The 15,335-nt window shown below is 41.0% G+C and overlaps 1 protein-coding gene across 1 annotated transcript; it reads left to right on the top strand.

Annotated features, from left to right (window-relative positions):
- Nucleotides 1-269: 269 nt before the first annotated feature.
- HSPB3 (heat shock protein family B (small) member 3) lies at nt 270-1,323 on the top strand. Its single transcript, XM_045815305.2, has one exon. The coding sequence runs from the start codon at nt 739-741 to the stop codon at nt 1,189-1,191; it is 453 nt and encodes a 150-aa protein (XP_045671261.1). The 5' UTR covers nt 270-738; the 3' UTR covers nt 1,192-1,323.
- The last annotated feature ends 14,012 nt before the right edge of the window (nt 1,324-15,335 follow it).

The following is a 15,335-nucleotide window of genomic DNA, read 5'->3' as shown; positions in this document are numbered from 1 at the left end:
CGGATCTGATGTTTGACATCATTATCTAACTTAGTCATCTGATCTCATTTTTGATGAGTCAAATGTAATAAAACCAGATGACTTGACTCAGATGTCCCTTAAAGACAGACGATGAAAAGATGAAAGAAAAGAAAATGTATAGGACAGAGGGGTGAGAGTTGGTTACATGTCTGAGATTTGAGTATCTGTGTGTGTGTCTTAACTCCTAATTAATTAGAGCTACATTCATCCCTCTCAGCTCTGTACTTGGAGACAAGGACGAATGCAGTCTTAGCTCATATTATAAGATGAGTGCACATCTCTGGACTGTTCTAAGAAGCCACAGTCCCTTAGATCACTGCACTTCACAAGGACAGATACTCACTCAGAGATTGTTTTTTTTAATGCTGTTTCTGATTCCAATTCTCTTTTTCTCTTGAGGCAAGCAAAGCAGACACACTTGCCAAGGATAACTGAGAATGTAAGGACTATCCTTGCCTGGGCGGCTTGAGCGGGCTGTGTGCTAAATGCAACTTCGAACCATGCCCTATAAATAGCTTTTCATTGTCAGCGTGTGTGAAAAGACAAGAGTGGGTGTGTGGTGGTATGATTCAGGCCCAATTAAGTAGTTGCGTCTGCGCAGGGTTACAAGGAGTAGCTGTTCCAAGTGATAACTAGTCAGTAGGCAACTGGGAGGGTTCGCCTCTGACCGAACATAGACTGAAGGGAAGCTGTTCGAGACTGGTTTTGCTTCCAACCATGGCAAAAATCATCCTGAGACACCTCATTGAGACTCCAGTGCGCTACGAGGAGGAGTTTGAAGCTCGAGGCTTGGAAGACTGCAGGCTGGATCACACTTTATACGCACTGCCGGGGCCAACCACTGTGGACCTGAGAAAAGCCAGGGCGGCCCAGGTTCCTCCGGTGGACTCAGAGGCGCAGATGCCGACCCGAGAAGGCAAATCCCGCTTCCAGATCCTGCTGGATGTGGTCCAGTTCCTCCCCGAAGATATCATCATTCAGACCTTCGAAGGCTGGCTGCTGATCAAGGCTCAGCATGGAACCAGAATGGATGAGCATGGTTTTATCTCAAGAAGCTTCACCCGACAGTACAAACTGCCAGATGGCATCGAAACCAAAGATTTGTCTGCCATCCTCTGTCACGATGGAATTCTGGTGGTGGAAGTAAAAGAGCCTGTTGGGACTAAGTGACATCTTACCAATTCTTGTTCATATAGCAGGAGGAAGATTATAGTTCAGCCAATGGTACCACAGGGATGGATGTTTGTATTAACCACATTTGAAATGATTTTTATGAAGATTAAAAATAGAGACATAGTTCCTGGTATGTTGAGATTGTGTTTGTTATTCTTACTCAGAAAGGAAAATTGTTAAATGTTCCTATAGCTCAGAGGGATACAATTCTTACACCTGAAACACTGAAAGTTTAGGGGACGACTTGGATACTAGTGAAGACTCAGAATTATTTCTTCATTACTCCAAAAAAAAAAAAAAAAAAGCCCCAGAAACTACATTTATAATAATTGATGGCAAAAGAGCCATAGGAATTTCTTATCCATTTTATGAAACCTTTTTATATTGCTAAAAAAAGTTGTGATTCCCTTCACTCGACAAGCTTTTCAATGAATTTTAATTAAAGTGGAATTTGTAAATATAGAATCTGAAGGTTAAAATACAGCACTTAGAAATTGGGCCTGAAATATATTTATGATTCATTATAGCTGTTACTGCCTTAAACATAATATTGGAATTTTTAGATGTAAATTTAATTTTTAAAAAGTTCTAAATATGTAGCTTATTTTTAAAAGGCTGATCTGAGTCCTGTTTGAATATATTTTTAACAACAGCATATGTTCTGTGGGTATTTATGCAATATTACAAAGATATGTGTTGACTCGTATTCTTATAAGTTTGTATTAAGTTTAGGAAACCACTTTAAAAAGTGTGCTTACTGAATTCAAAGAGTTTTACTCTACGTTCTTTGATGCTACTTAAAATTTTAGATTTCAGTAGATGGCAAAATGTACTGCATCTGCTCTCTCTACATAATCTTTAACTTTAAATAGCCTGGCAGGTAGTAGAAGTTCCCAGTCCAGAGCTTGGATGGGGGCTGAGAAGGGCTGAGACATTGGTGGAGGTTAAGGATTTGCTTTAGGAATATTGCCATCAACAGCTGCTCTGTGACATTCCAAAGATTTGCTATCTCATTCTGTACATGCTAAATATTTCTTGGGAGGAAATAGCTGCTCTTACCCTGCACCCCACGTGTGCTGCCGGCCAGCCTGTGCCCGGTGCTGGGAACAGAAGGGGCTGGGTGTGCAAAGAGCTGGGGTGGATGCAGGCCACTGACGACACCCCTGTGCTCCTTCACAGTGCTTTGTCGTTCGAGTGAAAACGCAAGTGACACAAACCAAGAGAAAAAGAAATCAAACAGTTCTGTAAGGAGTTTTGAAAGCAAATGTGACCAGAGAGATTTGTTTACTATATAATTAAATTGAAAGGATTTTGAAGTTATATGTTAATACTTATTCACTAAGGTTTGTGCATCTTAAGAAATTTGGTTTGATGAAGTGAATATCACAGACCAGCTTTGCTACATTACAAAGATGATCATAATTAATGGAATTCCATCTAATATGATTAGAGCTGGGATACCATTTGTCCCACATTAGATTATTCTTTCTCAATGATTGGCAGGATGGTGTGAAAACAAAGTAGTGATTTGAGAAACCGATCAATAAACAAAAAAAATCCCTCTCATTTGGCCTTAACCCTATTCTAGATGAGATCCTACTTCTGGGAAAATTCAGGAAGTAAAATTATTTTTCTTTTTTCTTTAAAGGTTTTATTTTATTTTTATTTTATTTTATGTTTTTATTATTATTAATGTATAATGTATTATTTATTTCAGGGTTACAGGTCTGTGATTCATCAGTCTTACACAATACACAGCGTTCACCACAACACATACCCTCCCCAATGTCCATCATCCAGACACCCCATCCCCCCCCACAAAGATTTTATATATTTATTTGAGAGAGAGAGAGAGAACGCACGCGTGCGCGAGCTGGGGGAGGGGGCAGAGGGACAAGCAGACTCCCCACTGAGCAGGGAGCCTGACATGGGGCTGATCCCAGGACCCTGAGATCATGACCCGAGGCTCATGACCAGAGCGGAAGGCAGACGCTCAAACGACTGAGCCATCCAGGAGCCCAGGAAGTAAAATTCTTACCATGAGGAGCCACTGATAGAAACTTTTCCTTAGAAATTAACACTAAAATAACCACATCGGGGCGCCTGGGTGGCACAGCGGTTAAGCATCTGCCTTCGGCTCAGGGCGTGATCCCGGCGTTCTGGGATCGAGCCCCACATCAGGCTCCTCCGCTATGAGCCTGCCTCTTCCTCTCCCACTCCCCCTGCTTGTGTTCCCTCTCTTGCTGGCTGTCTCTATCTCTGTCGAATAAATAAATAAAAAAAAAATCTTAAAAAAAAATAAATAAAATAAAATAACCACATCATCCAATTAGCATGTTTTCTAAGATAAATTTTAAAGTATTACACAACCATTTTTTGATTTGGAAAATATACAAAACACTATAAAAAATAAAAATACATTTCTTATTCTTTTATTACTATGAGGTTGCTACTTTAAATTTCTAGTTCAGTTTTCCCTTATGCATAAATACATGTGTCACTTTTCACAAAATTAGGATTATATTTACATGGAGTTTGATACCCCAATCGTACTGGTTACTGTCTGTTGCCTGCCTCACTTTGTGCCAACCCAAACCCACCCTTTGCCCTTGCCGGCCCCACTCTGAGCCCAAGCAGACTGACCCCCACAGGCCACCATCACTCTAGTTTCCAACTGGGTTCAAACAATGGGAGCGCTAACTGGAGACCAGAGATTGGAGAGAGAAGATTGCTGGGCAGGACAGGAGAACAGTCAGGGCATTTCCTTCCACCAACCTGCTGGGGATGAGGCGCTGGCAGGCCTGTGTCCCTCCAGGACTACACCTCTGAGAAGTGGCCACTCCTCCAGGCCTCCCACTTGGACTGCGCGCGGGTGTGCTAATGCTGTTTCTTCCTTTTGCCTGGTCAGCAGTTGGGGTGACCATGTTTTCTGCCCTTTCTTGTCCCTGGTGCTTCACCATCCTCTGTGGATTCCTTTCACTCTGCTTTCCCATCAACGGTCCCTTCACTGAAGTCCCTTCCAGGTGATGGAATTCTGTTTTTCTCCAGAACTCTGACTGCTTGACTTCTTAATTGTGTTTGTTTGTTTGTTTGTTTTTGGTCTTTTTTTTAAAGTGCATCACTTGCTTTTACTACCAAACATTAACTAATTTGTAATGGCTATGCCCTATTCCAACACAGATAAAACATGTTACAATTTAACCATTCCTTTTCACTGCTGTTCCCCAAAGGAAACAGCAATGTCAAAATTAGAATAATTCAAATTGGAATAATTTATTTAAAAAGAGATACATTCCAAAGGAGGGGCAGGGTGAAGAAGAGCTGCAAGAGATAGAGTATAACCTGAGAGTAGCAGTGTGGAGCTGTTCCATTCCCTAGGTCCAAAGGGAAGGAAGGAGGAAGCAGGGCTCAGAAAACAAAGTCAGATAGAGGAGACCAGCAGCTGTGACTTTCTTTTGATGATACAAGCAGCCCCAGGTGATCTTTCCCTGGCGCCAGGAGAATAAATACTTTATCCCTCTAATCTCCTACCAGGGCACCCGACTGGTGGGACTTGAGTGCTACCTGGAGGGCATGGGCACCCTGTTGATATAGTTTCATAGCCTTTCAGAGCAGAGGGCAGGGTGGAAAAAAAGTGGAGAGTGACTACTCCTGGGGGCAAGGAGAAAATATCCAGCACTCCTGTAAACTGAGTACTGTTGTTACAACTCTTTTAGAAAAACTTTCCTACAAAATACAGCCTGAAACAAGGATTGAAGTGCTAATACTTTATTTGGGAAGTGCAAGGCCAGAATGGTAAAAGTGAGACAATAGGGGGAAAGAGGCGAGGAAAAACGAAAAAAACGGGAGGCAAAGTGAGGTGATGTGTTACCATGCTGGCCACCACTTCACAATGAGCTATGAAGAGACTCAGCAGGCTCTTGGCAAGGATGTTGGCTTAGCACCTGGAACTTCTTTGGGAAGAAATAAAATCTTAAAGCAATCCACAGGGAAGAAAAAAAGAGAGAATTTGCTTGCCTGGTCCCTGCTATTTCCTGTTCCCCCTTAGTCAAGGTTTTAGCTCACAGGAAATAGACTCTCCTGCACTTCTGGGGTGTATCATCCAAACCCTTAGTGGCTGCTCAGAAAACCAGACCTCCCTAGCCCACGGTGTGACATTTCATCCACGCTGAGAGCAAAAGAAGACTCAGCATGGTTAGGGCTCAGGGTGAGAAACAGAGCCTCAGGGTTTCAGCCTGGCCTCTGGCCACCTTAGGAGCCTTAGCAGCTGCTCTGCTGGCAGCAGCAGGGTCTGTGAGGCAGGTGATACCCTCGGAAAAAAGAAGGCAGATGGAAAGGCACACAGGGTTTGTAGCCACCACAACCCCAAATCCAGAGCTGTGGGAAGGGGGAGCCAGGCAAATCACATAGTCCTACAGCATCTATTGCGTACGTACTCCAGACTGCCTTCAAATGTTATGGACTCTAATATCACCGTATATTTTTATCTAATTTTTTATTTGCTTAAGTGCAAAGTCAGTTCTCTTAAACTTCTCCGGGATTTTTCTTTTCTTGTAGATTGTGGATCAAAGATTTGTTTTTGTTTTAAGTTGCCTGATTCTTATCCTGGGAGCCCAGAAGTCATTGTGATGTGGGAAACAAAGGCAGAAGAAAAATTATTGAATTTCCTTACTACTTACAGCCATTGACAAGTCCTTGAAACAGGCAGAGTGGTGTTCCTCTAGGAACTCAGCTGCCTCAATGTTAATACTTTGCTAAGGGCAAAAGGCAATCTTAGCCTGATCCTCCAGAATCCTATAAGTCCACTTTGACATATAAAAATTCCTTTGGAAACTTCCTTTATGTCTACTCCCCAAGATATACATCGGCAACCATTTCTCAAGCATATGACCCACTGATATACATTAGAAGGGTTTCATGACTAAGGTTTTATTAGACAGTAATAAATGGCCTTTTCCCAACAATAGCTAGCCCCGTCAAAGTCCTGGAAACCTTGCTTCCAAAATTCCTTAGAGACTTACGCTATCCCTAACCCCCTCCCAACTTGAAAGTATATAATGGGCCACTCCTCATGACCCCAGTGCAGCTCTTTCTGCCCACGGTTCTGTCCCCGTGCTTTAATAAAACCATCTTTCTGCAACAAAGCCATCTCAAGAATTCTTTCTTGGCCTTCAGCTTCGAACTTCTATGGGTTTGCTACATCAGTTGAAGACTTTAGTTCCCATTGACTTCCCTGAGTCCAAACTGCACTGGGATCCTGAACGTGCCTGACCTCTCATCTCCTTGTGATTGTCTGAAAATGGCTGTCAGTGGTCCTTAGCACATACAAAAAGTGATTTTAGAAAACACAAAGGGCATACAACCTCAGGGGGGAAAAATACCTCATGTCATTTCCTCAAGCTAAACAAAAATCTCTTTTTCACTAGTCATCACTGTTCGCCTCAGAGATTCTCAAATAATTAGTTGGAAAGAAGAATAAAAATGTTGGTTTGGTATGCTAATTTACAGCTCCATGCTACATTTTGAAAATAACTCTTTGTCTTAGCAATTGAATTGGCCAGATGTGCTCCCCAAAATGTGAGACAGTATTTTAAATTTGAAAAATAAATGATTCTAAGTAAATGTTTTCTTCTACATTTCCTCAGCATTGTTTAATACACAAGAGCATGCATGTGTATATGTAATATAAAATCCTGTTTATTAATGTCTTTCTAACTTCAAGGACAAATACAATGAAAATCTATTGTAGTAAAATAAAATGGTCTGTATGATCCCATTCTTTTGTAATTTGTTGAGATTTTCTTCATGACCTGGTGCATAGTTATTTTTAAAAAATGTACCATGTATATGTGAAAATAACTTACATGTATATTTTCTATTTGGAGTATATGTGTATATATATATATATATATATGCATATATATAATTAATTTTGTTATTTTGTTGGTTCAAATAGTCTTCCCCTTTTTTTTTTTTTTTTTTTGTTTATGGCAACTAAAAACACACAGATTGGCATCTTTCAGTATGAAGGACAGTTGAAAATTAAAAAAAAAATTCTCTTCCATGTTTTCCTTTGCATATTTCCAGGTTATGTTGCTTTGTGATTATACATTTATAATTTATTTCAGTTGGATTACGTCTCATATTATTATGTAGGCCCACTCTAGCTCCATGTAATGTTTTTTTGCATTAAGTTGTTTTGTCTGATAATATCATTTTTTTGTTTTACCCTTTGACACTTTTTTTTCTTACATATTCAAAGTAGCTTTGTCTTAAATTTGTTTCTTGGAAGCAGTCGCATGTAGCTTGATTTAAAAAATACAGTCTGATAATCTGACTTTTAAAAGATGAATTTAACTCCATTACTTTTTGCATGAAATATTTAGATGTATTTCTTACTGTATGTCTTTATTTATCATGGTTTCCCTTTGCTTTTTTTCCCTTTTCTGTCTTTGGACCATCAGGTTTTCTAAGCTTACCTCCTTGTTTTTTTCTCTTGATCTTTAAGGTGTTAAAATTTAAACATTGTTAGACAATGTATAGGTTAATATGCATGTTTGAAGGAAACTAATAAAAGCATAAAAACGTAGACATTTAAAATTCTTTAACATTTCTATTCTCCTGAGCATTTGGAGAACTTTTGTGTCCTTACTACCTATTGAATCCTCCTCCCCATCTCGCTGCCATCGTTAATTTTAGTTTTACCTTTAACTATTGATTGTTAAAATTCCACTACTAAAATTTTTTTAATGCATTTGTGTGCTCCTGTCTGTTTCTTATTTTCCGCAGTTTTCCTTCTGGGTTTCTGTCTCTTCCTAAGACACCTTATTTTTGCAAGGGTCTGTAAGTGGAAAATTCTTAATCTTTACACTGCTTCATTCTTTTTTTTATATAATGATTTTATTTATTTATTTGACAGAGAGTGAGACAGCCAGTGAGAGAGGGAACACAGCAGGGGGGGTGAGAAAGGAAGAAGCAGGCTCCCAGCAGAGGAACCGGATGCAGGGCTCGATCCCACAATGCCAGGATCACGCCCTGAGCCGAAGGCAGACGCTTTATGACTGAGCCACCCAGGCGCCCCTACACTGCTTCATTCTTGAATAATATTTAGGAGGGTGTAAAATGGTGGATGAACAGTTATCTCACCTCAGCCCTGTTCAGTGTCCCAGAGGACTGTTCTCTGGTTTCAGGTTGGATTCCCCCAATGGAAGGGGCCGGCAAGAGAGCAGCATGTAGAATGAAAAAGATATTGGGGTAGTTTTCTCTGACTCTTGCTCCTTTGTTCCAGGTGCTGGCAGGGGCTGCTCTGATGTACAGCTTTGATGAGGCATACCCTGTCCGCACTGGGGCTCTATCCCACACTGGGAAAGTAGTTCTATTTCCTTTCCCTTATTTCTTCAGGCTCAGCAGGGTAATGGCTTCCCACTGTTCCTGTTCTCTGGGTGCCTACAATTGTGCACCAGTTTTAATGTGTGGGTTTTTTATCCCCGTTACCACCAAGCTACTCTGTGACACCAGCTGGGTGTCCTACAATTCAGCTCAATTCTAACACCTCTACCCAGAGAGAACATCAGATCGCAAAGGTCAAGGGTTCAGTCCTACAAGATTGCCCTCCTACCCTGACTTCAGAGACTAGTCACAAACCCAAGTTGTCATGTGTACTTCTGACCAACTGGCTATAGCTTGGAGGTTCCAAAGACACCCCCCCCCCCCGTGGGTTCAGTTAATTTGCTAGAGTGGCTCATAGAACTCAGAGAAACATTCTATGTAGTAGATGATCAGTTTATTATAAAAGGATATAACTCAGGAAGAGCCAGATGAAAGAGAGGCATAGGGCAAGATATGGGGAAAGGGTATGGAGCTTCCAAGACCTCTCCAGGTGAACCACTCTCCCCAAATCTCCAGGTGTTCATCAACCCAGACACTTTCTGAACCACATCCTTTTGGGTTTTTACAAGGCTTCATTACATAGGCATGCTTGATTAAATCATTGGCCATGGGTGACTGAATTCAATCTCCAGCCGCTCTCCCCTCCTTAGAGGTTCCGGGGTGGTATTGAAAGTTCCAATTCTAATCACATGGTTGGCTCTCCTGGCAACAAGCCCCCATCCTTAGGTTACTTAGGGGCTTTCCAAAAGTCACATTAACATAACAAAAGACACCTCTGAAGCCCTGGACATTTAGAAAACTCCAAGGGTCTTAGGAGCTCTGTGCCAGAAACTGGGATGAAGACCAAATATGAATTTCTTATTGGCAATCATAATAATCATAACACCATACTGCCTCAGTATTTTTGTTGTTTCCTGAGCTCTGCCCACATCTCTGTTAATCATCACTTTCTTATACATTTTTTGAAAATCCAAGCTGAGCATGCCTTTTGTTTCCCTCTGGAACTCTGAATGATGTATCCACCAATACATTCTTCTTTTGGTATGAGAAAGACCCCTTTTAAACAAACAAACAAGAACACAACAACGAAAACCCAGGAAAACATAAAAGGAAATTTCATGAATTAAAAAATATTTGAAATTTTTTGGATTTTGTCTAGTTTGTGTTTGAGAAAAAAGCATGATTTTCTGTATTGCTGAGCATGGTAAAAACAAAACAAAACATTGGCTGCTGGTTTGTACCATAAATTTAGCACAATCTTTCTGTTAGTAGAATTAAGGCTCTTGATATAATTTTGGAAGTGGAAGAGCAAGAATTAAAGAATCTACTCTAATGATACAATAAAAACCTTGCACAAAAATTTGTGAGGCATTCTTTAATTTGAAGTACTGAAAATATAAGATATTTGTTAAGCAAACTAAAGTCTATCTATATTATAAAATCCTATACTGCCATTAAAAATCATCTTCTAGAAAAATATTGAATGGAATGGAAAACTGCTCACTAAAACTAAGGCGGTAAAGCAAGTTACAAAAGTTGTACAAAATTCCCTCCTTTAATTTCAGTGGGCATATTTCCATGTCAATATGTTTTTGTCTAGGACATGATTTTAATGGCAATGTTGCACTCCATAATATGGATATGCCATAATTTATTATATGCAGGGAAAAAAGAATCAAAAAAAATATCAGAAGTGATTATATAATTGGGATCTTAGAGTCTTTATATCTCACTGTAGAAATACAGAAGACAAATTATTTTATAATTAGGAAAGAAATAGAAATTATAGTTTAAAATATCCTATAAATGTAACATTTAGTAAATGGTCAGCACAGTGTCTTAAAATAAAGTCCTAGGTGTACCTACATAGGATGTTACAATACCAGCAGAAAGCAAGTGTTTTACTCAGTTGATGAATATATCCCATCTCTATTTAGTTATTCCAAAGAAATCAGAACTTTCAGGACCAACAATGTCAAGAGGTTATGATTCTATACAATGCAGTAAGCACAAATGACTTTCTAAAAATCTAAATTTCAGTGTATTGCAAATTATTTTCCAATTTGAACTGTAGATGCAGCCCAGAACTTCACTTAAGCTCAGAGAATTTATTAGTGAGGAAAATCAAATGAGCTGTCTTGGCTGAATGGCAGGCCAGGAAAGCATATCGCCTTTCTTCCCCTCCCCTGGTGGAGTTGACTGGATGAGACAGCTACCATCACTTCCCTCTGTGAAATGCTACACTGGGGTTGCTGCGCTCCTCAAAGCAGCTGTCAGGCACATACCATTCTCCTGAAACACTGCCCCTCCAGAGGGTGAAATTTCCCCGCGCCCTTGTTTTGTCTCCCCAAACCCAGTTTTCCAACCACATTCAAAGTCTTAGAGAACTCGATGTGGCTTTAATTCTCTGTTGCTGTTCAATGGGATACAATTAAATTCTTGTGAAACTGATTTTTAATTTGCCAGGAAATTCTAAATAGGCTATTTTGATACTAAGTCCATAAATAAACTTTATCCCTGGGACAAGGAAGAAATAGCTGAACCTCTAAGGATTGTAGCTTCCTGGTAAAAAAAACAGAGTAATTAGTAAAGTAGACTTTGAGAGCAAATAAATGTAGCAAAACAGGGGTTTGAGTACCAACTCTGCACCTGTATGCCTCAGTTTCCCCATCTGTAAAATGGGATAATTATAGTTTCTATCACGTATGGTTGTTTTGAAGAGTAAGTGAGATGAAGATATAGGGTGACCAACAGGCCTGGTCTGCCCAGGCCTGAGAAGTTTCTTGCAATATGGGATTTTGAGTGCTAAGATTGGGACATTCTGAGCAGACTGAGGTGGTTAGTCACCCTATAAAATGTCAGGTACTTACGCAATGCCTGGTGTCAGTAAATAAGAGCCATTATTTTATGTATTACAAGTATCTTTGAGAACATTCCCATGGACACATTTTCTATATACGTTAATTAAACACATCCTGACTTTACCTTTTATAAAGAAACTAAAACTTACAATTAAAAAAATTAAAAACTTCATCGGCGAATCAATATCATTGTCCAATTCTAAGGTCTACTTGGTTATTTCTAAAATTCTACAAGTCTATTTTTTTGCTCACTGAAGCCTTGTCTTAAAAAACTTTACCTTGCCCTGTGAATTAGTATGCAAGAGCATATTTTTTTCAAAAGTGCACCTGTGGCAAGACAAAAAGCTTGTCACAATAAAAAATGAACTGTAGAATAATCTTTTTAGTACAATGAATAAAAAGTCATTTAAGGCACATGAGCTTTTGGAGACAATATTTCCATCTGGAACATTTCTAGCTAAGATGGCATACTGAGCATACTTCTTTGTCCCTCTTACTTGTCAATCGCATTTAGTGACATAAATTTCTTTTGTCCTTATTCACTGGCATTGCAGAGACCCAGGTGGGCGCTCGTCAGGTGACCTCAGACCGTAACCAAATTCTGGCTGACCAAAAGCAATTGGGGTCACATTGACAATGAAGGAAAAGGGATCCAGAGCCTAGTCAGTGTTTTCTAAATTTGTCCGTTTTTAAGAATCGCCTGGGGCTTTTATTTAAACATATAGATTTCCAGGTCCCTCCAATAGAGATTCTGAATCAGGTGGGGGGGGGGAGCCCTTGAATCTGTAATTGGTTGCTGTTCCCTGAGATGTTTATGATGGAGCAAATTTGGAAATGGTTCTCACCCTATGCCTGGGTGCCTCTCAGCATTTAGTGCTCTGGAACCAAGGATGCTAAATACCCCATAGTGCTTGAGCCAACACAGCACATGAAAATAAAACACTGAAAACAGTACAGCACTGTGTAGAATTTTAAATGGAACACTATCATTTAGGCACTTCATTAATGTTTGTTAACTTAACAAAATTATAGATATCCTAAGGAGCTAGACTAAATATAGGCTGACCTGGTAATTTTCCAGTGGATGATAACACTCTCTTAGGGGGATAGGGGAGAACTACTTTCATGCAAGTAATTATTTTTAACTGCTCTATTCCTGCTATTATTTTCTTCAAACGTTATTCCAATGCTATGTTTTAAATATAACACCAGGGAAAGAGGTACACTGCTCCTTCCAGAATGGACTTTCTAAAAGAAAAGAAATAACTGTGTAGAAAGATATGTTTTTAAAAGTCTTATTCTTCGTTTTCTCCCTCCTCACTGCTCATCAACATGGCATGCACTGTGCTCGTCCTCCTATTTCTATCTCTATTCTCTCTGTGGTGGTCCCCAGATATTTTTACCTAGGTGCTTAGTAAATAGTTTTTAAATGAGCAATGGATGGAGTGGCCATAGAGCATGGTGGATGTGGGCAGCACAAATAGTTTAGCCCAAGGATTCGAGGTCCTGCATGATTAGGCCCCTGCCTCCCTCCCCAGCCGTGTCTCCCATGCACTGCTCCCCTTCTGTTGTGCTGAGTTTGAGCTTTACCAGAAGGCAGTGGGGACCCACTCCCCACAGTGGAGTTTTAATTAGGGCCGTGACATGATCAGCTTTGTGTTTTAGCAAGATAAATCTGGCTGCAGTGTCAAGGATGGATGAGAGGAGAACAGCTTTGGAGCTGAGAAGGTCATTTAGGTCAGTAGTAGTAGTTCAGGTAGGACAATGCACAGGATAATCACCTGGTAATTTTCCAGGGCCAAAACAGGACCATTGAAGTCAGACTCTCTGAAGATGGAATCTGGGTATCAGAAGTTTCTAAGTTGTCCTGGTGAGTCCAATGAGAAACCAAGGTTCAGAATGACTAGCAGAAGTTTAGATAGTTGCAGAATGAGAAAAGGGGACACAGATACAAGGGCTGTTAGATATAGAGGAACAATATAATTAGTGAACAGTGCAGGAGCAATGAAGGTAGGGAAGGAATTGAATTACTTACAGGTTCTGGTTGGAGTCATGGAAATTGGGAGGTAGGATGACCAACATTCTGTTTTGCCAAGGAGTATCACGGTTTTATACTGAATCGGGTTCTGCATCCCAGGGGAGCTGATCACACTTCAGGGAGGCATCATCATCCAAGACGGGCAACGAAGGATCAGAGTGCAGTTGGGGAAAGATGATTAATGTTAAACACGGGTGACAGCTGCTGAGTATTGATGACTAACACCAATCTAAAACTCATAGCTGAGGATCAAATGGGCTAAAGACCCCATACTCTAAATTCCTAGGATGACAGCTGTTGGGGCCGTCCATCCCGCAACAGGGCCGCTAAGAGAAACCAGAAAGCAGAACCAGCACCACCACCTCACACTCTAATAGAAGATGAGGCTGAAAGGGAGAAGGTTGTTGCCTTTTGTAGAAGTACACCACTCACGTACAACTATTTACTTCCCCAAACAAGGGTAGGGGTGGGGCTGGGTTGCCTCTCCTCCTCACAGTCAAGGGAGGGAGCTGTCGAGAGGACTGCCCACGGGTTTGTGGGTATCTGATGTGCTAGTCCCTATCGGGAAGTTTTGGGGTACTAGGCTCACTGTCCAGCCCCTGTCCTACCACGGTAGGGGAAAAGTACATTGGAAGAGATGGCATAGAGGGGGACTGCTAGGTGCAGGAGGGGCAAAACTGCCCCACTCAAAGTCTAAGAGGTTTGGAAGATGGATCCTATGTAAGCCTAAGAGTTGAAGATCCTATGAAGACCTAAGAGTTGACTGTGGTGAGCAGATCATATTTAGAGGTTCGGTTTTATCTGGGAAAGCACAGAATTGGGTGAAGAGGGGTACACATCAGAGGAATAGGACACCAGGCTGCCAGTTCGGGAGCTGGGCCTGATATTGAGAATGAATCTCTCTCATAAGGGTCTCCTAGCCCCTCGAGTTGTTGCTTGGGAGCAAATCACTTGTCAGATGACACTGTCAGTCTCCATCTGTCCACACTGAGCATAAGGACAATTCGCTTGGTCCCACTAGGGCACTTCTCCCTTCTTTATCCCTCCATCCTAGCCATTACCAGCAAGGTATGTGATGGAAAGACACTGGTAGGTGCGGGTGAACCAGGCCACACCCCCACACCCCATTCTGCTGCAGGTGTTGGGATGGGAGGAGGGAGAGAAGAGAGCCATTAACCGGATATGAAAATAGAAGTCTGAAACAAAATCACTGAATCTTGATAATAGGAAGTCATTGTTTTAACAGCTGTCAGTAACTATTCTAATAACTGTGACTGAAAAGTTATAGCATCAGGCTAAAACATTAAGGAAGTCCACTTTCTATGGAAAAGGGGATTTTGACACAGAACTTATTGCCATGTCATGAGCAACTTTATGGAGCAGCCTGAGTAGTGAGACACCGAAGCCTTCTGCCAACAGCAAAGTGGATCCTCCAGGCCCCTCAGATGACCATGGCCCCGGTGGACAGCTTGCCTGCAACATCGTGGGAAATCCTGACACACATCCTGGAACTTCAAGTCACCTGATCTGCTGTGACTTAGATCTTGCTTGTGTCAAACATAACTGCTGTTGCCCTGAATAAGGAAGAACACATTGCAGGCCCAAGAGAGAGGCCCGAGGCCCTGGAAAGCCAGGGAACAAAATAGACTGTAGTTGGGTCTGTTTCCTGCACATGCCTGGGTCTGCTTCCTCCACCCATGCTGTGATAGAGCTACTCGCATGGTAGGCTGTGCTCCTAGAAGCAGATGTAAAAATCCTCAGATGCCGTCATCACTCTCTTTCAGAGGCTTTCAGTTAATGGAATTAACTAGCTTATTTACCATCGGAATAAGGAGTAATTTAAAAAACAAATC

The sequence above is a fragment of the Ursus americanus genome, chromosome 15 (assembly GCF_024610735.1).
Source record: "Ursus americanus isolate L20-20 chromosome 15, mUrsAme1.1.p, whole genome shotgun sequence".
NCBI lineage: Eukaryota > Metazoa > Chordata > Mammalia > Carnivora > Ursidae > Ursus > Ursus americanus.
The sequence above is the reverse complement of the archived record's forward strand: the minus strand, read 5'-3'. Positions and strand labels throughout refer to the sequence as shown.

Bases quoted from the DNA above. Each gene is read 5' to 3' on its own strand.
- HSPB3 (XM_045815305.2), top strand. From the start codon at position 739: ATGGCAAAAATCATCCTGAGACACCTCATTGAGACTCCAGTGCGCTAC.